General features: G+C 35.4%; 2 protein-coding genes across 5 annotated transcripts in view; one reads left to right on the top strand and one right to left on the bottom strand.

The window, feature by feature from the left end:
• LOC133528380 (uncharacterized) overlaps window positions 1-26,041 on the bottom strand; it is a 563,200-nt gene that overhangs the window by 96,096 nt on the left and 441,063 nt on the right. The gene's annotated exons all lie outside the window — the stretch shown is intronic.
• On the top strand, window positions 615-14,532 carry LOC133528463 (uncharacterized). Its single transcript, XM_061865857.1, has 16 exons — window positions 615-1,047; window positions 1,162-1,374; window positions 2,156-2,348; window positions 3,633-3,708; window positions 4,018-4,223; window positions 5,028-5,112; window positions 5,291-5,345; window positions 5,735-5,963; window positions 6,897-7,186; window positions 7,495-7,707; window positions 9,769-9,961; window positions 10,433-10,508; window positions 11,208-11,410; window positions 12,089-12,173; window positions 12,860-12,914; window positions 14,281-14,532. Exons 1-16 carry the CDS (start codon window positions 701-703, stop codon window positions 14,522-14,524), a joined length of 2,763 nt encoding a protein of 920 aa, XP_061721841.1. The 5' UTR covers window positions 615-700; the 3' UTR covers window positions 14,525-14,532.

The following is a 26,041-nucleotide window of genomic DNA, read 5'->3' as shown; positions in this document are numbered from 1 at the left end:
GGTATCCAACCACCTTTGTTAATTGACTTGCCGAGTCTAACCTCACCGCACGTTCTCGTGCCTGTTTTACTCGTACCTAAGCACTAATAAGTGAAGTCTCCGGTTTTCCAGTACTATCGAGCCATTATGGACCTGGCTGTTTCCATTACGGACCATTGTCCCTCACGGAGGCACTGGCAGCTTTGTTTGTATTGTCTGTAGTGCTGTCCGCCTTTAGGGGCTTTAGGTACCGCTCTCTGAAAACAAACACCCGCAGTGAAGAGCACAGCACCGCAGCTTGCTAATTATTGGGAATTTACTATTGATGTACCTGACGTTTGTGCGCCTACAGCAATAACAATTAATAATAAAAATACCTGAAATTTAGATATTATTTGCAGAAGAACTTTATTATCTGAGGTATGGTTGTCTAATTATAAGCGTTAATAAGTTTTTTTTACAACCAACATCGTGTCATTTAATGTATATTTTTAAATTTCCACAGATCTAGGATTATTCTATGGTTCTAGTTATGGTTGGTACATTGTAGATCTGTGATTATTTCGAAGCGTCATTAATGTCATAATAATGTCATTCTAGTAAATAAAATGAATATGGGGAGAATCTTGGAATCTTGGAATCTTGGACCAATAATCTTAACTCTACGGGGAGAATATGTGTTTATATAAGCAGTTAGGGTGTATTACTGCTGTTTAATGAAATGTATGTAAAATTACTTATGTGCTCCAGAACGGTTGGTCTTTTCTTATTCCTGATTTTTGCGTTATGTGAAGCCAATCAGCGACTCAATATACACAAATATCTTCATTCCTTGAAAGGCAAGTCGTACAGGAATCATGCTTTGCTCCGTGGTGTCCCTAACGATTTCGAAGATTTAGAGTTCTTTAAGAAACTAGAAAGTTTGTACAATGTCACACTTTGGAAAAAGCCTACCTTGGTTCATAATGTAGTGGAGTTTAGTATAAGTCCTGATAACTTAGCTGAACTCTATAGGGATACAGCGAGACAGCCTATTCATCTTGCGACTTTGACGAAGAATATACAAAGGTATTACTTACGCAAAAATATATAAGTTTTTACTTAGCTTTATATTATGATCGTTGGCCCGCTAGTTTAACATCGTTATCTGATTCTCATACCTAAGTGAAATTGGTATTTCAGTGCTTTCGATCAACAAAAGGCTCGGCCGTATACCAGAGGAACTATACAGTCATTTAATTGGCACAATTACTATCGCCTTGACGACATTTACGATTGGCTTAAAGACCTTAGCGACACATATCCGGATGAAGTCCGATTGCGCAGCATTGGAAAGAGTTATGAAAACCGGACAATACTGGCAGTGAAACTTGCGTTAAAGGGATCTATAAGGAGGTACCAACATTTACTGTCTCCGTTGATTTATTATAATAAGCGGTTAATTACTACATCATCTCATCTGGTACGTTATATTTTACTTGGTAAATTAGCAACTTTAATATGATAATATGAATTAAGCAATTTTTAAGATAAAATATATCCCACCAAATATATTTTCATGTAAAGTCTTGCTAAAACAAACCATAAGGCTCGCACAATCAAAAAGTTATCGGACTTCATGTAAAGCTAACCTTTTTCTGCTAACTACGCGCCCTAACTTCACAAACTCTACACCTTAGTCAAAATATGTGGCTTGGCCGTTTCGTTACTACAAGAACTATTGTATAACAGAAAAGTGATGAATAATGAATACATTTTTCATCTTGCGCCCATGTGACGGTAGCGAAACGGCCAAGCCACATATTTTGACTAAACTGCAGTTTGTCAATTTAGGACTTGTAGAGTTAGAAGCTTGGCTGTTGCCGCTATAGCAACAAATACTTAAAAGTACGGAACCCTCGGTGGACGAGTCCGACTCGTTTTTATTTAGATATCAATAAAATCTAAAGTATCACAGCTATGCAATTGAAAGTTTATACTTTTAACAAGTCTACTATTGACATCATATCCAAACCAAACCCAAGTTATGAGGGTTCAAAAAAACGATGAAGCCCTTCGAGAAAAGGTAGGTAGTGCTCTTGCTCGCTTGGCTCGTCTTGGCGGGAGCACTATCGCGCCCACAGATTCATGATTTTTTGTATCCTCTTACTTTATGAAAACGTTTGCCTTGTTACAGATCCAAGGTTATAGTCGAAGGGGGTTGTCATGGAAATGAATGGATATCTCCAGCGTTTGTGACCTACATGTTAAATACATTACTAAATTTCAAAAAGTATGAAAACGAGGAATTGGAAACTATTGCCCTCATGTATTCTTGGGTTTTCGTTCCTGTAATGAACCCAGACGGATATGAGTACGCTCATATGGCAGTGAGTCTGTATATTTCACAAATCATTTATTCGTTGCACCCATGGTGTTACAACTGTTCTTCAAATAGTAAGTACAATCATGGACCCTACTAGGGCGTAGCAACATAATATGTTGCTATAAATAGTATTTATACCACCTATGTGTAAGTCTCATTGTAATAGGAGTATTCGTACAGGGGCCTCCTAATACTTTGTAAACAACGACATACATTTTAGTTTTTCGAGAGAAAAAAGGGAATTACTTTTATTAGAATTAAGCTGGTTAATTAATTTACTTGGTGCCGTTCCGTGGAGAAAGAGTTGGGTGTATTGGGGATGGGGTGGGAGGAGGTTACCCAAGCTGCCCAGGACAGGGAAGAAAATGGTTCGAGCCCTACACCCCAGCATGGGGTAACAGGATGGAAAGAAAGAAGAAGCTGGTAAAATAATAACAGCGCCGAATCAAGATACAAGACACCGTAATACCGTTTACTATTTACGACATCAAATATTTTTGTATTTTAACTAAGAGTGTTTAATAGCCCAAGTGGAAGAAAACATCGTGCCTCGAATTTGATAGCTGACCTGCTAGCATAAGTTGCGTTCTCGCGCGCGACACCATACATCTAGCGCTATTTCAAGTATGGACTCGCACACGAGAACGCAACTCATGCTAGCAAGTAAGTAAGTAAACACTTTATTGTACGAGAAAAAATAAATATTGATTACATCAGATAGAACATAATTATGTAGTACAAAGGCGAAGGCTAGTCGGTCTGAAGTAGATGCCATTGTCACACAGTCCCGTTTTATATGGTAACTCTGGTTTTGTTTGTTTTAGGTTCCCAGCCTACCCTTCCACAAAAATTAAAATTTAAACGAACATTATCTTTTTACTCTCTTAGACTTGCAAAAGTCTACACCTCGACATTGGCTGGATCCACCTTGCTAAAATTAGCAAGGAGTAAAAGCCATCAGGCGGGCCGTATGCTTGTTTACCACCCACGTGGTATAAAAAAAAAATAGGAAAAAAAAATTGCTTATCAAACTTGTTGTTTAACAATTCAATCCACAAATCTGGTTCGGCTGGCAAACTTGTTTTTTTTTTCTGAAGGTGCTGATAGACTTTGAGCATGTCTTGTAATGAGCAATATCGCAAACAGAAGAATGTACTAGCGTTCGTCGAACAATTCGCCCAATTTGCTTAAAAACTGCGAATACTCTATGTTCTGCTCGAGCGAATGCTCAAGTCTAGAGCCTTTAGAGTTTATATCTCTTCCATAATCAATGATTCTTTGATTTTAGGATCGGTTATGGAGAAAGAATCGCCGGGGTGGTTATGGCGTTGATTTAAATCGGAATTATGGAATCGCTTTTGGGGGTAAGTGTAGCTAACCTTAACCTCTAAATCTTAAGATATTGTAGCACGCATTGAAATGAAAGTTATTGATAATTACTTATTTCAATTCATTTTATGATTGGTAATTTTAACCCCTGACGCAAAAAGAGCGGTATTATTTGTTTGCCGCGAATGTCTGTCTGTAGGATCGTAGCTACAAGAGTATCAGCTCTTTTCCAAAAATTATGTAAGGCATTCTTGGCATAAAATGAATTTTGTTGGCATATAGCGTAGGGGGTTTAAAAAATAATTTATTAGTTGTCATTCTATATGTCATCTTTCTACTAACAGCTCACTGCCCAGACAAATCTAAGACCGAAAGTCGTGAATACTGCGGTGATAGTCCGTTCTCCGAGCCAGAATCCGAAGCCATGTCACTATTTACAAAAGAAAATAGCGATAACTTGGAGTACTATCTGTCCTTCCATTCCTTCGGACAGCACATTATTTTACCTTACTCTTTAACTATAGAGCATAAAGAAAACTATAATTTAGTGGTAAGTTACTATTGTTATTTGTTGAATTACTAAACATTTACAAAAAATGACATTTTGGGCAGAGGTCCTGCAAGACTGTTTTACAGTTTGACTGCAGGAGGAAGTAGGTAAATAATGATATATCTTGAAATTATGTCTTTGTAAATCTTACTGGAGCATAATTTTCATGACCTAAGACCCATAATGTTAAAGAAAATAACTTATACCGAATATATGTATATCGCAAGCATTCCTTGTATTTTTTTCATGGGAAAAACAACTAAGCACCAGCATAGGTTTCTCCTGTTTCTATAGGTTTTTGATTAAAGATACAATAAAAAAAATTACTTAATTTAAGTAGTTGATATCCTATAGGATAGTAGTAGGATTAGTAGGAATTATGTGGCACCATTTGCAAAAAAACTTCGTACGGTGTAAAAAAAAAGTCTAGCTCAACCTCTTAAAAATCTGTACAGCTTTGTATCCCATAGCCAGTTTTTTTATTCCAAAGAGATCTAACATAGTTATACATCAACTTTATATTAATTTTATTCTTAAAAACTCTAATTTCTTAAAATCTGGGCGAAAGTATAGGAGACTTAAATCTTTACTTAAAAAATTAAGAAAATTCCCTAGAAGTAAATTCCCATGTAAAGCCATCTTGCCTGCAAAGTAAATATAAATATATGAATTTAGATAAGGGAACCAAAACAAAACTATTCAAGTCCCCTCTGTCTGCGTCTCAATTTGGCAATTGAAGATAGCAGAGATAGATAGATGCAGGGAAACTATCGTTTTACTGGAAATATTTATTCCTTTATTCAGAAAAGGAAGGCTGAAACGATTGCAAGTCGCATACTAGAAAAACATGGCATGAAGTACACTGTTGGCAATAACTACGATGTTGAGGGTAAGTTGATTTAAATAAGGACCCGTATAACTTTAGATTTTTATTTATTACAAACATCGGAGTCGTATGTGAATTCCGATATTTTTATATACATTTGTTTCCTTACAATTGTATCGTGAAAATGATTGTTATATCTAAACGCGATAATTACGGCCTTAATGTGAAACTTGGTTTCTAGGATACCTGGCGTCAGGAACAAGCAGTGACTGGGTAAAGAGAGCTTTGAAAGTACCGTGAGTGTTAAGTCAATATTTAACTAACGAACAGCACGTAAAGTTAACATACAGTTCCATTTTCATTGTTTTCTGATAGGTCAGACTTTCTATAGCAATGTCTACATATTAACTACATCGTTTGTAAAAAAATATAACTACGAGTAGATTGTTTATTGATAGCACTAGGAGATCTGCTGCTCCCTAGACGAACAGCATAGCATAAACATCATGTTTCAAACTTACAATCTGAACATAATGTTTGTATGCAAAGGTGCGAAGCTAATAGTTTACCTAACTGTATAACCAACTTGCATGGACACATTACGCATGAATTAATTCATATTTTTTTCATGCATTTTCGCAATTTGCTGTTTAACAACCTTTTAAAACACAAATATTTATTTCAGTTACGTGGCGACCTTTCAACTTCCCGATACGGGCGTCCACGGATACGCATTACCCCCGGAGCGAATCTTGTCCGCTTGCCAGGCAACAATGGACGGACTGCTACTTTTTTTCGATCCGGACATAGATAAATTCTTTAGAAGTGGTGATAAAAATACACAAGAGAATCGTATTCTTCTCACAGTTATCTTTCTGTGTAATGTTGCTCTTTATTTTTTGTATAGAGTCCATTAATTTTACTCGTACGTTTCGTAATAAACTATGCACGGCTATTCAAATCTTATAAATAATATATGTAAATAACGGATAATATATTAAAATGCTGTATTAAATTATTAAAACGTATCTCTCACGTATGTTAAGCCGAAAAATACGTGACTGACCGTTTTAATATTATCTAAATACCTAAGTGTACCTCTCAGAAGCTTTGTTATAAAAATTTGAGTAAAGTATTGGTTTATTTTGGTACCTAATTATTTACTCGCTAATACATACATACATCCTCTTCCTCGTTTTGTTCTGTAGGGCTAAGATCAAGCTAAGATGGTCGGTTTTTTATCATCTGTCACCATGACTGTCACGTTCTAACAAGTGGGTAAGTGCGAAAGTGACGCATGACATGACAAGTGATATAAATTCGACCATGATACAATGATACCGCCGCTAGAGGTGTATTCTGATTGTAAAACTGGATTATGAATTTGATTCGCAGTTGTTATTGATACGATCTATCAGTGCCAAAAGTGAGGTTTCTGATTGAAGAAATGTCACTTTTGGAATTGACAGATCTTATTTATAACGAATCCAGATCAAATTATTCACCCGGTATTACAATCTGATTATGCCGTCTAGATTGTGCTGTACCTACTCGTAATATATTATGGTTATATATGTATATATTATGGTTTACCTAACACGGTCGTCTTCGCTTCGCTCGTTGTCACACCTACCTTTTGACTTTAGCCAAACACTGCGTTTTTTTAAGTTAACATATTTCTAAAAAATGGTTCTAAACCTCAGCTATATTTATTTTCAAACCTCCTTCAAGAAAAAAAACAATGTGTGAAAAATTGAGATGCATGATGACAGTGTCATCGTATAAGTCATTGAAAGTTTTGAAAGTTGGTTTTAAAATTAATATTTGTGTTTCATGTGTAATTATAATCTGTAATGTATTTCATAACTGCTGGTTTTTTTATTTTATTATTAATAACGGGATGTGACAGCAAATCTTATAAAAATCATGCGTTGCTCCGTGGCGTTCCGTATGACGAAACAGAGTTGATATTCTACAAAACGCTGGACAAGGTTTACGATGTGACGTGGTGGAAGGAACCTACTTTTGTTGATAAGGCAGTGGAATTCAGCATTGGTCCTCGTAACTTAGCTCAACTCTATAGGGATACCGAGAAGATGAGCGTTCGCTTCATTATTGTAATCAGGAATTTACAGGGGTACGCTAACGAAAGTGTGTACACGGGTACAGATATTTATTATGAATATCTAAATAATACTTCTATTTATCAACGTTGCACAAAGTGGCAGTCTTATAGTGTCACTAGATATTATAATATTAGTTAGGTATATCATTTATTTATAGAGGATTTTGGCTCCTTTCCAAGCAGAAGTATTAATTCAATAACGGAAATATATTTTAATATCCTGTAACTTAGCTAAGAAGTTGATGTATCAATGAATCAATACAAATAAACAGATCGGCACGTACAGTTAATCTGTTTAAATGTAAGTTTGTGTTTTTCAGCGCCTTCGATAAACAAAAAGCTAGTCCTTACTTCAGGCGTAACATGGAGTCCTTTAACTGGCACAGCTACTATCGCTTAGACGACATTTACTCCTGGCTTAGAGATCTTAGCGCCCACTACCCAGATGAGGTGCAGCTTGGCCGAGTTGGCCTAAGTCACGAAAACAGAACAATTATTTCTGTAAGGCTTACATTAAAGGGGTCTAAAAACAGGTAAATTTTACATATACTGCTTTCACCAAACTGATTCATTGTAAATCGGACAAGTGCGAGTCGGACTAGCTAACCGAGGGTTCCGTACATTTTAGTATTTGTTGTTATAGCGGCAACAGAAATACATCATCTGTGAAAATTTCAACTGTCTAGCTATCACGGTTCATGATATACAGCCTGGTGACAGACGGATAGACGGACGGACAAACAGCTGAGTCTGAGTAATAGTCGTTTTACCCTTTGGGTACGGAATGCTTTTTATAATTTAATATCTTTGCTACATACAATCAACCAATTTCAATCCTAGGCAAGTATAGAATCATGTCATAATGAATCAATTCGCTTGTCTTCTACGACAGCGTTTATGAGTGATAAATAGTACAACAATAAATAATAGTTAAAGCGACAAGTTTGTATAGTTAGTGGCCGAGGAATCAAATTTGTTGACTGTACAGTCAGCGTCAAATACTTTGTAGCAACCAAAGTAGCCAAATAGTTCGGTACACCATATATTTAGTATGGTGTACCGAACTATTTGGCCACTTTGACTGCTACAAAGTATTTGACGCTGACTGTACATTTACAAACTTATTCAATTAAATCATCTTTGGACAGAATAATTGAATATTTATATTAGCATTATCAAATATTTTTTCGTAACATAATGAAAAATGAAGATAAAAATAAACGGTAATACAATACAAATAATCTTTACAGTACATATGGTGCTACTTTCCGCACCCGTGCGGGAATGAGCACTTTCCGTGCATATGTCGAAGCTTTAAAGAGCCATATGTACTGTAAAACGTTGTACGATACTCGTGCGAATGGGTAATTCGCAACTCGTGTCGATTTAAAACACTCCCTTCGGTCGTGTTTTAATTTATCACCACTCGTTGCGAATCTCCTTGTTTCTGCACTTGTATCGTAAAAAAACTATTAACTATTACATCCCTCAATACAGAAACAGTACAAAGAATACACCGCATTAAGAAGAGGTAAACAACGGGCGGTAATTTCAGGTGAAATATAAATATAACAATGAAATATTGGGTTGTTGCATAATTTTTTTCCCACTTCGAATTTTTCTTGATATTTTCAGTAGTCTCCAATTGATTCCAGCGCTTTAATGGAGAAGACACAAGTCTAAAAGACATTCCTCATACTGGTCGCTCCATCACTTTTGACGAAGAAGCATAGCGGCGCGAGCTTGAGTTGCATCCGGATTCCACCACCAGGGATTTAGAGAAAACTCTGAACTATCACTACAGTACCATAGATCGCCATCTGCAGTCGATGGGTTACCGTAAAGTTTTATCAAGATGGACGCCTCATGCTTTGCCCGATGCTCAACGTGCATCACGTCTCAACATTTGTGAAAGTATGCTGCTGCGGCCCCAAAGAAAAAGCTTTCTGGAGTCGATCGTCACTGGAGACGAGTCCTGGGTCTTGTACGAGAACGTTACACGAAAAGCCTTTTGGATGACTTCCGATAAACGGCCACCAACACAGCCGAAAAGCAGTCCGCATGGCCAGAAACTTCTCCTGTCAGTTTTCTGGGATTCGCAAGGAATGTTGCTGTGGGAGTTACTGGAGGACCATCAGACTATCAATGCCGAATCCTACGTGAATCAACTACAGAAGTTGGCGAACGCTGTTAGAGAAAAAAGGCCAAAACGTCTTGAAAATTCTGGCGACCTAAAAAATTACCTTGCCAACTTCTTTGCCTTTCAGCCACTTTCATTCTGGGCCAAGGGTATTGAAATTTTGCCCAGCGGATGGTTACATGTTCTAGATAATGATGGTGATTATATTGTCGATTGATTGTTTCAATAAATAAATATTACAAAAAAATAGTTTTATTTCAAAGTAGGAAAATAATTATGCAAAGACCCTATAGTTGCATTTCATTCCACGAAAGATTGTTATAGATAGTAATTATGTTGTTTATATTGTCAGCGGTATTTATGCTGATGAAGTTTTAAGGTTTTATACTTCCGTTCACTGGGTTTTATTCAAGAAGGTATGCTTTACGTTTTTTGAGTAATTTTGTTTTTACAGATCCAAAGTGATAGTGGAAGGAGGTTGCCATGCGCGAGAGTGGTTGTCTCCAGCGGTTGTAACTTACCTTTTATACACGTTATTAAACGCTAAAAAATATAAAGACGAAGAGCTGGAGCATATCGCCTACTTGTACACTTGGATTTTCATTCCTGTCATGAACCCGGACGGATATGAATACAGTCATACAACGGTGAATTGTAATGCCTGTAAAGTGATTAATAGAGTAGTTGCAATATAATTACTTACTATTTTAAAAGGGAAAGTCCTCATACCGTTATTTAATAATAGGCCGGGGAAAAAAGTGTTTTCGTATTTTACACAGTAATTCAAGACAGTAATTCAAGGAGTTGCAGGCGTACATAGGCTACGGATACTGCTTACCATCAGGCAGGCCGTATGCTTGTTTGCCACCGACGTAGTATAAAAGAAATAAGATATTTTTATGATAAGTTTATATACATCAATAATGACATATATCTGACCTTGTCCGTAATATATTTTGCTTAAAAACCTGCAACAAGTAGTTTTTTTAATGTTATCTTTTTATTGATACGAGTATCAAAACCAGCCAGATATAAACGGTATATAGGATCAGGTCACGGGATTTACTACAACCTAAAACTTATAAGATAGATAAAACACTTTTTATGTTTCATTTAAGGATCGCTTATGGAGGAAAAATCGTCGTCCTGGTGGTGGTGTTGATTTAAACCGAAACTATGGTATTGCATTTGGAAGTAAGTGTCATTCATTTTGTGAAGTGACACGTATTCATTATTAATATAAAGATAATCTTTAATTACTCAATATTCCATTGCCTGTTGTCACCTGTCTTCATGTATTATGTATGTCTCTCTGTAAATGTTATTTTGAGGTTGTGCAATAAAGAGGATTTGTATTGTATTGTATTGTATTGTATTCCGTAATTTCCTCCTTATTATTACTGAATGTTCCATAAATTGGTCACTAGGGGCAACATATAGCTCAATATCACAATTTACATAATCACTAGGCATCGGAGTTTTTATTGCACGGTATATCAATACAAAAAATGGTCCCTATTCTTATTTGTAATATTTATATATTCAAAGACAAAACTAAAGGATCGTTTATAAACTCGACTACGTTCTTGTCCTTGATTATAAAATTAAATTGACTAATTAATTAGATGAATGAATATGATTTGAATTTTATTAATAATATGGACTCCATAGCTCGGCCCAAAAACCGTGCGATAAAAACTCCGATGCCTAAACTAATCACCTTAAACCGAGAACCTAATACAAATACAAAATTATTTATTTCCTTAAAATACACATAATTAATGTATTCTTTGTCGTTGTTACTCTTGGTTTGAAATTGCCTCTTTTTTTCTTTGGCCATTAGCTTCTAATAACTTTATCTAACAATGTTACTAATAAAACCCTCCAACGTAGGTCACGGTGCGAGTAAATATCCAACCAGCATCAAATACTGTGGTGACGAACCTTTCTCCGAACCGGAGACGTATTCGATGGCAACGTTGGCAAGAGAACATAGACACAGATTAGAGTACTACCTTTCCTTCCATTCTTATGGCCAGTTTTTAATCATACCTTATACACATTTAATAGAACATGAGGATAATTTTGGCAAAGTGGTAAGCTACCTTTATTTTTAAAACTTAAGTTGATTCAGCAGGGTTCGGATACCGTTTTATTTTCAAACCGGTTTCGTTCATTCATCCAGGAACGAAAAGGCTTTCGTTTCCGTTTGCGGTTACCAGTTAAAGAACTGTACCCTTATTGTAAATTTTTTCGATATCGTAACGTGACGCACGCGTTTGCGTTAAGTGTCATTTTGTATGGGATTTTGAGTTTCCAAAATGTCTCCCTTGGGGCGCTGTATCTAAATCCCATACAAAATGAGTCTTAACGCAAACGCGTACGTCACGTCACGCTATCAAATAAATTTAAACTAGTGGTTCTGTTCTATTGAGATACTAGTTTATGTCAAATCGTTCGCCTTTCGTTTTCGTGGAACGTAATTAACCGGTTAAATTGAAAATATCGAACCAAGATAGAACGACGAAGTTATTGCTGTCTTTTTCGCGTATGACAACGAGTTTAACCGAGAGTAACCGGTAATATATCGTTCCCCGTGAACCATAAAATTCCGTTCCTCTTCTTACCGGTTAGAAGAGTGAACATAATTTTGTAGTTCGCATATAACGGTTTGGGAACGATATTACCAGGTATTTCAATACCGGTTTCGAGCCCTGGTTGATTGTCTTTGCAATGCAATAGTAAATATAACACGATAATTTATTTTTTTGCAGAAACAAATGGCAGATAAAGCAATTGGACGAATGAAAGTTAATCATGGGATTACTTATAAAGCAGGCACTGCTTACGAAACAGTGGGCAAGTAATATAATAACACTTTAACAATCAATTTATTTTAACTGGTTAACGGGTTCCAATCCCGGTAAGGGCTTTATGGCGAGCACAGATATCTTGAGTGCTCCTATATATTTGAGTAATTATTAATCTGTCAATTATACTGGATGTAATTTTTTTATCACGAGATTGTACCTACTCATTTCTATGATCAACTTTTACTATATAAGCAATTCTGTCATAAAATAGAAACTTGGTTTCCATATATTGTGTTAAATCGAACTGTAGAAAACCATTTATTTATTTATTTATAATTTCCGGGTTGCTCTTACTCGTATAACAAACATTGCTTACAGTAATGGTACAGTCGCGTACATATTATTATATGTTATGTCGCATATTTAATAAATTATTATATATATTTAGTCTTACTTAAATACCAACCATAAGCGGTTGTTAAAATTCCGGTTTGCTGTCGATGTTATAGATATTAGATAAGTACTTATTATCTTTAAGAGAAAATGTTGGACAAATTTGCAGATGACATTTATATTTTAAAATAAAAGAAAACATAATAAAAGTTACTTACAATTAGGAGAATCCAAAACCATATCATCTTAATCCACAGCGCAGGCTTCGTCAAAAGCATGGGAACTAGACATAATTGCACATTGCCAATGTACCTAAACAATAAAGCTCAGTTTTTTTAGGATACTTGGCGTCTGGAACGAGTACTGACTGGGTTAAGAAGGCCTTAAATGTATCGTAAGTATGCCAGTTCACATTATACACAAGTGGTAAGATATTGTTCGTGTTTTGAATGTGCTTAGAAATAAAAAAATATGTGATCTGAAATTGCGATGAAATCTCTTACAACTGGCGTTGGTATAATGGTCATTTCAAAACTACTATTATCTTACACGCGCGATACGTTTCCGTACATTTGGTTTTTACGAGCTTACACGCGCGATACGTTTCCGTACATCTGATTTTTACGAGCTTACACGCGCGTTACGTTTCCGTACATTTGATTTTTACGAACTTACACGCGCGTTACGTTTCCATACATTTGGTTTTTACAAGCTTACACGCGCGTTACTTTTCCGAACATTTGGTTTTTACAAGCTTACACGAGCGTTACTTTTTACTACATTTGGTCTATACGAGCTTACACGCGCGTACGCGTACGCTCGTATAAAACGCTAGTCTGTAACTGCCCTTAAAGTCCACCAGCAGGTCTCGCCCGATTATTTAAATATTATTTTGCTTCCTCATATTCATGTATTCATTCATATTTGGCTCCTTCATGGAAGTAAAAAAAACTGTGCACTTCATTTCAAATTTGGGATTCTTATCTCAGTAGTTTATTATTACTCAGAATCATGACTTACGTATTTCAAACCTATTAGGTGTATTTTTTATTTTATTTAAGTGATATTTATTTGTTACCCTATTGTGTCCCGCTGGGTAAACCCTTCCTCTCTTTCTTCTACGTATCTCAGTCTATCACAATATCAAGCCAATCTTTCGTGTCTACTTGGTAGTTATCTTGGTCCACAAGTGATTATCATACGGCAGAAGTGTCCGGCCCAGTTTCAATTAAGCTTAGCGGCTAAAAGCGTCCAAAATTTGCTATACATTATTCGTTCCATTTAAAATCTTGCCATACTTTCTTTCTCCTATTAGGATCGAAATAGCTCGTGATTCTGAGTAGAAATAAACTTAAAAATTCCTAATTTAGGAAAAAGTGTAGGTACTATACACAAATAAAATTTGAAATAGAGGAGGATTGTCAAAATTGTAGCTACAATAAATTTACTGCCATCGCTCGAAAAGATGCCGCAATACCTTCGGCCTATGCTCTAGTAGTTGGCACTATTTTTTGATATTTAACAAATTTAACACTTATCACTGAAAGAATAAAGATCAAAATCGAATGGCGTTCTAAAATGTTTAATCATGTATCGAAAGATGGCAGTAAATTAACTGTGTCTACAAAGTTTACTTTGACAATCCACCTCTATTTCAAATGCTATTTGGTTCAAATAAAATTGCCAAATTTTGGGTCACATTTAATTCCTAGCTAGGAACTGGTATAAAACAGCTCGTAAAATTTACATTGGTTTTTCAGTTATGTTTTAACAATTGAGCTCCCCGACACTGGAGCCCATGGCTACGCCTTGCCGCCGGGTCGGATCCTGCCCTCCTGCCAGGCTATTATGGACGGGTTACTAGAAATCCTTGCACCCCAGTCTAAAAGATTCTTAAGACTGAATGAGAACGCCGCACAGAAAAATCGACTCTGTGTTAAAGTTATATTTTTTTGTAACGTGTTTGTGTATATTATGATATATGCAGTAAATTATTTGTGTTAAATTCAAAACGGCTAGCCATTTAAAACTCATCTCTTCTTCCCTCCCTCCCATCTTACAGCAGCTCTTGTCAGTGTGGCAATTTATCTCTCTCTCTTTAAACATCTCTGCAACATTCTGATAAATCTTTTTACAAGCTTTTATTTAGTTTCACCTGTCCCGTTGTCTGTCTGTCATCAAATATTGCAAGTTTAATTTGATCCACTTTCCGATTTCTGATGAAGCTGGTAATAAAATCAATCTTTTCTGTTTTGCCCTAAGGTTGACTGGTAGAGAATGGCTCATGGTCATGGCATTAAGTTCGCCTTTTGTATATTAGGTTTTTCATTTGTGCAATAAATTTTAAATAAAAAAAATAAAGGCGTGTGCAGATATTTATAACCACCTTGGCCGCTCCGATATATCTGATGGCGGCTGTACGTATGTATATTAACCTGTAATTTGCATGTCACATGCGGCTATCCAGACCTAATGCTGACGTATCTTAAGGTTCAAATCAGGCCAATGGTACAGTTACAGTTAAATAGGTGTACATATTACACAAAATGTTTGACTAAAACGTTATTTCGCATAGTTCGAGCTTGTTGTATTTTGTTTGAATTTTCGTGTAGTTAGTTTACAAAGCTAAAGGTTGCCTATGTGGCGATATAGTTATACCTTTTCAAATAATAAAATCCGAGTTCAAAGCTCCCTTGTGTCTAATAGTTACCATTTACTTATGAAAACTTATATTTATAGTAGTAATTTAGGTAGGCATTTACATATTTAGGGATACTCGAAATATTAAAGTGCTTGAGAAATAAGTTTAAAAAATACATCGTTAATTCGTTATTTTTTATGTTTTTGCATTTGAATATCCAGGCTATGTTTTCACAGGGAAATTCAAGCTCGACTGCAACACTCGCAAGACATCAAAGCGGGTTATGAATATATTTATGTAGTTCGATTTACGATAAATCTTCTTTTACGTTGAGTTTTATATTTATGAGACCCTTGGTATTTAAATATTTCGTTATATATTAAATTAATTTTACAACCAAACAAGAAGTGATGTTGGTAGAGTTTTCACCCAACAGATGTAGAAAGTTTAGCGGGTAAAGGTCTTCAAAATTATGTGCTCATAACATACAGATCAATTTCAACAATATACTGATCTAACATGGCCGCATGGATCTGACATTATTCTAATATGAGAACGTTCCAATTATGGAAGGTGGAGATTCCACACTCCATAGTTCCAATCTCCTTTGGAGGACCTGCTGAATTGTGCATTATATCAACCTTCAACCAAAAAACGTCACTTTTCACACTAGCAGATTTGTATCATATTGGAATGAGATTTAAATTTAATGAGTTTGTTGTTTGTTTTTACAACGCCTAGAAAAGAAAAAAAAGTTATAGGTGTGGTGAAACGTAGTGATTATATGCTCTTTGGTGTGGTGCTCCTTATGTGTCGGTAGCCGATCGTAAGATCAAGCAGATCGTGGAATTCCTAGGCATATCGTAAAACGTGAAAATGTTTGTTTTGTTCCCTGAGTTGACGTGGCGCGGGGCTTCTATTTCTGGACAGTTTGCCCTCCGGGCATCTAAAGCAACCTAACGAACCTATCCTACCTTAGATTAGTTTAATGTAAAGACGACATAGGGCCTATGTTCATAGGACCACCATTACGATCTGCGCCGATATATTCAATAATTCAAGATAAATTGAAACAAAGGTTATACACATGTTGGTCCTATAATGGTTACTTTGACATTACACTCTTTACTGTACTACTTTTAAGATGCGTATAAGATAGTCTATGATATTTAAAAATAAAATTTGACTGTCATGTACTGTCATGTCAATGATAGTGTAATTTAGTGTAATTGTTTCGATTGACTGTCACACTATATTTTAATATTATTTAAAAAATCTGATGATAACGAAAGTAAGAGTTTGGTGTACTATGTTAGATCTATCAGCCATAATAATCTAATTTTGGTGGCAGATTGAACACAAAGTGCAGTGGAAACAGTGTTGTTTTTATAGTATAATATCTACACCCAAAGAAAATATTAGGAAATGTTTTCTTGGTATTAGGTATTATAGACGAAATTACGTAAAACAATCAATTGTGAGTGGTGTACACACCTTTTATTGTGTATACATGGTGTATACGTGCTTAAATAGTGAGTGAATGTGAAAATATTCTGGACTCTATATGTGACAATACAAGCTACAACGCGTAAGTAGAAAAACCTTTATTTATACAATGAAGTGATAGCTTCTAAATTAAGTACTTTATAATATTTTAGGCTTATATGGCAAAACAAAGAATTATAAACTTAAATCCGTAAAGTTACAGAAATCTTTTTTATTTTCAAATATGAGTCGCCCTGAATTTGGAGAGCGGCCAACTGGAGACATGCATTAAACTTGCATACAACCACTGACAGCTCGCTCTTGCACTCACATAAATAATGCCACGTCCACCATCGCTAGGGATGCCACGCAGCTGATTTATTATAGAGTACGTGAAATTTAACACTTGTACCTAATTAAAAACTCAATCAATAAACGCTAGTGTTAACGCTGTGGTTAAATTTTTGCAAGTAGCTCGGGCGCTCTTTGACTCATCGTGTAAGTACTGATACGACTACATTATTCAGTATCGGTATCAGTTTGCCGCTGACACCGTAGCCGTTATAATAACCGTGCTTTTATCGCTTGCCCACGGATTCTGTCCGTATCACGTTCTAACAAGTTTGTAAGTACAGTCACGGTCTTTATTTGTTGAGCCATTTAGTTGTACCGTACTGTATATACCGTAAGTGTTAAACAACCAAATTAGCATGAACCCTAAATAGCTAAACAATTACGCACCGTCACCTTATGTGGCCAATTGTATACCTAATACGGGATGTCACGTTCGGTACCGATAAAATGAAGGCTAGTGATAAAGGACTGTGAGAGCGATTTGACTACCGTCTATGTCCATCGTAATTTAATGGTTCCGGAGAATTTTTTTTATTTGGTGACAAAAAAAGAAAATCATTTTAGTGTTTTAGAGTTGCGTCATATCATAACTATCTACATGTCTGATACAAGTATAGCGATGGTATCAAAATTGGCTTCGTCCTCAAAATTATTTAACGTTTTGGAATAACTGAAAACAAATTTTGTTACCATTTTGCGAAGATTGAAGAGAGCTTGGTATTTATACATAAAAATAATACTGCTGTTTTGATACAACCCTATTTGTAGGACATATCCTCGCAGAAATGATATCCGTTAAAAAGCGGGTTACGCGAGTTGACGCGCTAGACAAACGAGAATTCGATTTACCAGAGAAAGAATCGCTCTCTTTTACATGTTAACTTATTTTTACAACCATTTTTACACTTCATAACTCTCATAAATGGATGTTACATTTGTCCGCTTAAATTGATATAGTTTCCGCTTTTGTTAAATTTTCTTTACAAAAACGATTTGTGAATTTCAGTAACTAAGTGTTTCTATCACACAAAAGGTTGACAATATAATCAAAAACTGACATATATTAACTGGGAACGGGAAATATAAAATTCCGTATACCTTCCACAACACAATAATAATCAATCTCATCATATTTTTGAAGGGTCATGTAATAGATATGAAATACCTAGTGAATGTCGTTCTAACTTATTGTACTAAGTACTAAAATGTAATTCCTAAGCCAGACTAGTATGCATTGCGATAATGAAAGCGCGCGGTTTAGGGTCTCAGAAGATATCAGACAGTTTCCAGTGCGAGCAGGTAGATACGAATTGATTCCAGCACTCGGCCCGCCCCGTCGAGATATGCATGGTAATTAATATTCATTACGTCTAAGCTCAGACTAGTTGGAATAGTTCACACGTAAGACGGCGAACAATAGAAAATAAAAGAACCGCGTGAACAGCGCAAACATAAGACATACATTATTTAATTTAATAATGTAATGCCAACTAATTTTAGTACTTTGCACTAATGAAAAACCGGGCAAGTGCGAGTCGGGCAACAGAAATACATCATCTGTGAAAATTTCAACTGTCTATAGCTATCACGGTTCATGAGATACAGCCTGGTGACAGACGGACAGGCGGACCGACGGACAGCGGAGTCTTAGTAATAGGGTCCCGTTTTACCCTTTGAGGCTTAAGCGTGAAATACTACTTTATTATACATACTTACAAGAAACGAAATTGCAAAGTTAAAAGCGGAAAACAATGCTACGAGCTACGGTGTATTTCTTGAAGACTAGTGCCCCATCCCGTCTTTGCACGGGTTACACAAAACCTTGACAAATTATACCGATACACCTAAACTTTCCTCAATAATCACTCTGTTTATAGGTGAAAACCGCATGAAAACTTTGTCGCGAACATACATACATACAGACGCGGCGGGGGGCTTTGTTTTATAAGGTGTAGTAATCCAACAGCGAATTGAGGAGCATGATGGGCTGATACTGAAATGAAAGGTAGTAATTATAATATGTTTTACATACATACACACGTATTTCTATTACGTTCGTGATATGCGCTGACAAAGGTCTTAGATTGTACTAGTCACAGAAACAGTTTTCCGGAAAATTCGCTCGCTACGGGACATGTGCCGTGGAAAATGTAAAATATATTTTAAATGTAATCCAGCATAAAAGTGGAAAGTAGGTTGATTAAACATGTAAACATTATACACAGCTAGGGCCATTTAATGGGAATAATTTTAATTAACAAAATCTGCCTCTTCACCTATCGTGATTGAAGTATAACTCAAATAGCGAGGCTGCTTTGTTCCCTTCCTATATTGCTATTCTTCTTGATACTACGTGAATTGAACAACTTTAACGATATAATATTAGGATATCTCGAAAGCATTTCTACAACGATTACTACTGCACCGACCGTTTGTAGTTGATCTAGGCAACCTCCTGACCAGTCATGATCCGTCTTAAGAAGCCCAGTAGTAAACAGACGCCGTCTTAATGGGAATACCCGAATGAAGGGCGTTTGAATTCATTACAGGATAAGCTTGGATCCGATGCCCTTAACGTAATTAAATTTCAAGTGCTCATCTTAACGTGTTTTGTTTTGATAACATGAAACGTAAAGCAAGTCCGTATATTTACGAGTATTTGATTATATTTAGCTTTTGATTATAATCGCGTTTTGACTTGGCTACGCTAACGGAAGTTATTGTTTGTTTGTTTAATTGATCTTCTCGAATGAAGGTTTATAGAACCGCAAAGGAGACTATCGGCCTGATTTGAACTTTAAGATACGTCGGTCGGTGTTTAAGATAGAATCGGGCCGTTTATTTTAATTATGTTTTCTTTCGTCCCTATTTACCTATATGGGGTTATTCGTAAACGCGTTACAGGCCTGAATTAGCTATGAATCGTTTGACTTTCTGTCATTTTGACTACTAACTAAATCAGGCCCGTAAAGTTTACAGCTTCAGTTTTATTTGCAGCTCTTTATGTAAATTAATTCATAGAACAATTTTTAAGAAAAAAAAACCGACTTCAATGAAGGAGACCGCTGAAAGAAAGATTATTGTTGATTTTGGATTTCATACAATGAAATTAAAACAAAATGCCTTAAAAACCTAATTTGTCTAACAAATATAACGAAGACGACAAATCGCCAAGCGGGAACTATGCGTCATTGAAGAGTTCCATTCTGATCAGCATCAGCAGTTCCACTTCATCAAATGTCACTTTTTTAAGTATAAATTCTTGACTTGTTGATGAAAATACAAACTACATTATATGTATGATGATATGATATGATATGATATGATTTATTTATCTTACAATATACAATTTCACTTAAAACTACGCGTGGTAAATTCTTAGGAATTTATATTGTGATTGTCAGTTTGTCTTACTTTATATACATAGGAAAAACATGTGACAATTAATAATTCATTTAAAATTACTAAAGTTTTTAAATTTCAATTGTATAAATAAATTCACCAAGAACGGGTCGTCATTAAGGTAGAAAATAAATAGTAACAGTTACAGAAATAATGTCAGCATAAGAAATAATGTCACCATTAGGGTCGTTATTAAGCTAACAAAGAAGTAAATTATAGTAAATCTTAAAATACAGATGTCGACAATATGCTTACTATTTAAATAAATCTAATTGGTAATGTCATAAAACTCTTTTATAGAATACAATGGGTTATCCAATAAAAAGTTTCTCAAACGGCTCTTAAATTTTTCATTAGAGGGCTCGTCTTTTAAGTCTTGGGGTAGTCGCTCGTAGTAAGTTGGACCGATGACACGCGGGTTTTTCCCTGCAAGTGCCATGCGACGCGGGACGGTTCTAAGTCGTCCTGTTGAGCGAATCACCTTGCCAGAGACGTTTACCTTCGAAAACGATGGCAAGTTGTTCCTCACAAACATTAAAACTTCGTACATATATAGTGAGTAGTGTGTCATTATTCGGTAGTTTACGAAAATACCCCTACATGAATGTCTTGTTTTAACGCCAGCCATGGCGCGCAGGGCACGCTTTTGTAGGATTAACACTCGATTCGCATCCGTCGAGTTCCCCCACATTATTGAACCATAAGACATTTGAGAGTGAAACATGGCAAAGTAAACCGATTTTAGAGCAATTTGTGATATGAGGGGTTTCAATTTTCGTAGTACGTATACGACACTACTCAGCTTATCACATAATTTGTCGACATGGCACTTCCAGTTCAGGTTAGCATCTATCATAAAACCAAGAAACCTGCACTCTGTACATAGCGGCATCGGGACGTCAGATATACATGGTGGTAGTGAGACTTGTCGTCCTGAAAAAACCATAACGTTGGACTTGCTAACATTCAGCAATAGGCCATTAGTTGTAAACCACCGCTGCAGCTGCCTGCAAGTGTCATTAATTTTTTCACCCAGCTGTTCGTAGGTTTGCGCGCTAACTATTACGGTAGTGTCGTCCGCGAACAGCACTGGCAATCCTGTTGTAATAGCAGATGAAAGGTCATTGACAAATGTCAAAAATAAGGTATTTCCCAGTGCCGAACCTTGAGGAACGCCCAAATTTATGTATCCAGTGTCGGATGCAAGTGTGCCGCTACCACCGATAGACAGCTTTACCACTTGCCTACGGTCCGATAAAAACGATTTAAACAATCGGTAAGCTACATCTGTTACGCCGTAGTTACATAATTTGTTGAGTATTAATTTATGGTTAATAACGTCGAAAGCTTTTGATAAATCACACATAATACCCGCCACCTTATTCCTATCATCCAGAGCCGTTACGATATGGTCATAGATTTTGTGTGCTGCTGTAGTAGTAGACCTTTTTTTCCTATAGGCAAACTGATTTTCTGTGAGTAAATCGTTTGCCTCCAGATGAGTCATTAAGCTGGATGACAGGATTGACTCTATAATCTTGGAGATGGTGGGTACTATGGTGATAGGCCTGTAATTCGTCACGTCGCTTTTGTCCCCTTTTCCTTTAAAAACCGGGCACACTCTAGTACTTTTAAGTACTTGTGGATATACGCCGGTTTCGAACATGTTATTAATCAGTTCAATCAGGATGTCTGAAACGACCGGCCAGACATATAGGATTATATCTAGCGATATATCATATATGTCTACGGTTTTACGCGTTTTATACATTGATTTTACTGTCTTGTACAGTAAGTATGCCTTTCACATTTGAAGAGTTCCCTCAATTCCTCATGGATACCATCATTTGAACTGAGTTTTGCCAAAACGGGACCAATCTGTTTGTATATAAATTCAATCAAAAAAATAAGTTTCAAAATCGGTTCAGAAATGACGGAGTAATGAAGTAACAAACATTAAAAAAAAATACAACCGAGAACCTCCTCCTTTTGAAATTTTGAAGTCGGTTAACGCATTCATTGCCACCGACGCATATATGCGTTCACCGTCATACAAGTTTGTTCCTATGCCACGCCCCCTGGCAGTGACTGCGTTAAAAAAACACTTACACAGCAATGAAGTTATCATCTATCTATTTATGATTTCATATCCATTAACTTTCTAATATTTAAAACGTTGAATAAATATTAGAAAGCAAGTTACCAAAACCGAATGTGTTTGCTTCGTCGATGTTTAAACAAGCTTGAATATACTTCAAATAGTATTGAAATATTCAGACATAGAAGTTGTTGTGGCACAAACGAGTGTTTGACAAAATGAAACATCGATAAATCTGTTATCGATAAGTCAGTCTTAGATTAATAATTAAAAGTTGTAACTTCTACTTGCTGTAAATTACCGAGAAATATCAAGATGAAAATCAATTACAAATCGGTATATAATTTCTTTATATAGTTACACATATATTTAGCACTTAAAAATAAAAACGTAAAGTAGTATACAATGCCAAAAGAATAACAGTATACCACTATATTAAAGAAGATATCGAACGTGCTGTATATTTCGCGGTTGCTATATTCTCATACAATGTTAAAGATATCTATAACGTTAAGGTAACATCGATAACGGACATGTCGATATTTCATTTTGTCATTCACTTTATTCTGCCACCAAAACTTGTATGTCTGGAAATATTTCAATACGCAAAAGCAAATGAGAGTATTAATTACCCTAGTTTGTGTTTAATGTTTACCAAACTACGTAATTCGAATTGAATTTGGATAAATCCCTAGTTCATTGTCGTTTATCAAATTTACTGTGGATTTAAATCATTTGTGTTATCTAACATTAATCGTCAAACTAGTCAACTTTACCCGCTTTTTGCGGAAAAACCCAATTTTCTAAAACAAAACTGAAAAGCTAACATTTATTCTGGCTAAAATATTAAAATATAATTAAAAATATTTTTTGTCACCCTCTTTTTTGGAAGTTTTGAGGGCGGGTTTTGCTAACATTGCCCGCGTCGATTTTGTATGGAAATATCGCGAGACGTTGAAACAAGGATCACTTAAATATAAAGGGTAATCCTTGTGTTTCGGTACAAAATGGATTGGCAATGTTACCTACACTTTTCCATACAAGTTGTATATAGCATTTGCAAATGTGTTAGGGTTGTCATTTTTGAAAAAAATTGTTACAATAGTTTAATGGTAAAAAATATTAATTATGCCGTATTTTTCATATGTCAAAGGGATAAAACATGTAAACAAAAGATAACGAGAGAAATTAACCTTTCATATGCTCTTGTCAAAAATTTACCATTTATATTCATAACAACTTCATATTTAAGTTGAATCTATATGGCGCATATCTATTACATACAGTATATGTTTATAAACTTACTTTGGTGTAAAAACATTACCTTCTTTTACTTGCGCAGTTGTACCCGATTATTCGTAAGTGACAACCCTAAGCCGTTTTTGGTGTTGGGTAATGTTGCCATTCATACGTCTGTACATTATCGGATTAGATTGCCCAAAACACAAATGTCTTTAGGCTCTTTTACTTTAAATCTGAATAGAAATAATCTATGATTCATGTTTTATAACTCTAGTTTAAAATATATATTTTGGGTTTCAACCCAAAAATATTTATTCAAGAGTTCTCAATTTTCTAATAATTGCAGCCATTTTGTTACATTTTTTCCTGCAGAAATATACCATACATTTTGACAACTCACTGAAATCAAGGTACATGGGTGTCCTTTCGTTTGGCTCAAATACTTTTCGCCATTTTCACTTCACAAAACACAAATCACAATAGTTTCATTGCCGAAATGAATCTTTGGCAAGTTTACACTTCGAAATTAATTTCTATGGTCAAATTATCATTTGCCACTGTTTTACTTTGTCAAATTTTACTAAGACAAAAACTTATTTAGCAAAGGTTTTTAATGGCAAAACTAATATTCCAAAAATATGTATGACCAAATTGTCACTTCGTAAATTTGGCAAAAAGGCATGTCTATTTACATTTGTATTGAATTTGTTTGTGTTAGAGTTTTTATTTTTGATATCATTTCTCCTCAGATAGATACACGAGCTTTTTCCATTTTTACCGGGAAAAAAACTGTCCTCAATTTTTTTTGTTTTTTTTTGTCCAGAACCTAACGGACAAATAAAAATTTGGGAGACTTTTTTGTCGTAGCTGGGAAGAGTTCGTGATTCAGATTGGAAATAATATAAGTACCTATTCACAGTTTTAAATGGAAGTTGAGGGTACAGCAGCCCCCGTGAGCGTGACGTTCCCATATAAATTGCAGTCGGATTGTAGTCCACATGGATTGGCCTTAAGTAGGATCCTAAAATAATGTTTCAATTACAGCATCTTTCATAAAATTGGCTAAATACTTTTGCTGCTATGGTTAAACACACCATAGGTACAAACATACATGTGCTGCTAAAATGGAAGGCAGCAGCAGTGCTTCCCGCAGTCGAGTAAAAAGTACTAGAGCTCGACTCCTGATTTATCCTTGTATTTCATGCGAGTAATTTATTCTAGCAGGTATTTATACTCGTGTAGTAAGCTAGGAAGAGCTTAAGTCAGTCGGTAAAGCGGACCCGAGCATCCATCGCGGGATGTGATTAAAAGCTTATGTCTATCAACAGTGACCCGAATTTAAATTGAAAAATGCGAGCGCAACTGGCTGACCTGCCGGTGTAGGATGAGAGATTTATCAATACAATAATCTTTAAATATAAAAAAAAGTGGCTGTGACATAATCGGACAGACAGACGGACATGACGAATCTATAAGGGTTCCGTTTTTTGCCATTTGGCTACGGAACCCTAAAAACACGACATCACAAAACCGTTCGAAATGTCATTAATTTCTTTTATAATCAAAGTACATCTCGTAAGAAGTATACACACAATACAACAGTATTGTTGTGAATGTACAAGGCTTGAGGCTGTAACGATTGACACAGGTGACGATTAGTGTTTATTAATACATCTCAATACAATAATCAATGTTTTACTTATAGTGGTAACATAAACATTTTATTTTGACGATACTCTTATGTTATTTTATTAGATTCTTGTAAATAGGTGACGTGTTAGCCATATTAAATCGAAAAAATGTATGGTATACCATAAGTTTGTTTCATTTTAGCGATGTTGATCCAAATGAATGTTTTTGAAAAAAAAAATGTTATAAGTAGAATATTAGTTTATACATAATATACCCAAAATTGGTCTGTGTCCCTATCTCAGAAATATAAAAGAAATATTAAAAAAATCAAAGTGAACATTTTACTAATGAGAATATTTAAAACTTCATTTTTTTTAATTATACGTGTAGATTACTTACATTATGTGTATAAGTTACAAAAAAATCGGTTCAGTAGTTTAGATAAGAAAAATGAAAACCAATTCTCTATTTTTTTAATTTTCTCAAAAACCTGCAGTATTTTAGGGTGATTTATTTGGTGATAATTAACTTACATCTGGGCTAATCAATTGGCAAAACGGCAATCACATTGGCTTCTGGGGCCGATTATTGCTATTATTTGCCGAATTTATTTGCTAAAAATGCACGTACATTTATTTGTATATATGTATGTATGTTGTGTATATTT

Source organism: Cydia pomonella, chromosome 19 (assembly GCF_033807575.1).
Source record: "Cydia pomonella isolate Wapato2018A chromosome 19, ilCydPomo1, whole genome shotgun sequence".
Lineage (NCBI taxonomy): Eukaryota > Metazoa > Arthropoda > Insecta > Lepidoptera > Tortricidae > Cydia > Cydia pomonella.
Note: the sequence above shows the minus strand (reverse complement) of the source record. Positions and strands in the feature narration are given on the sequence as shown.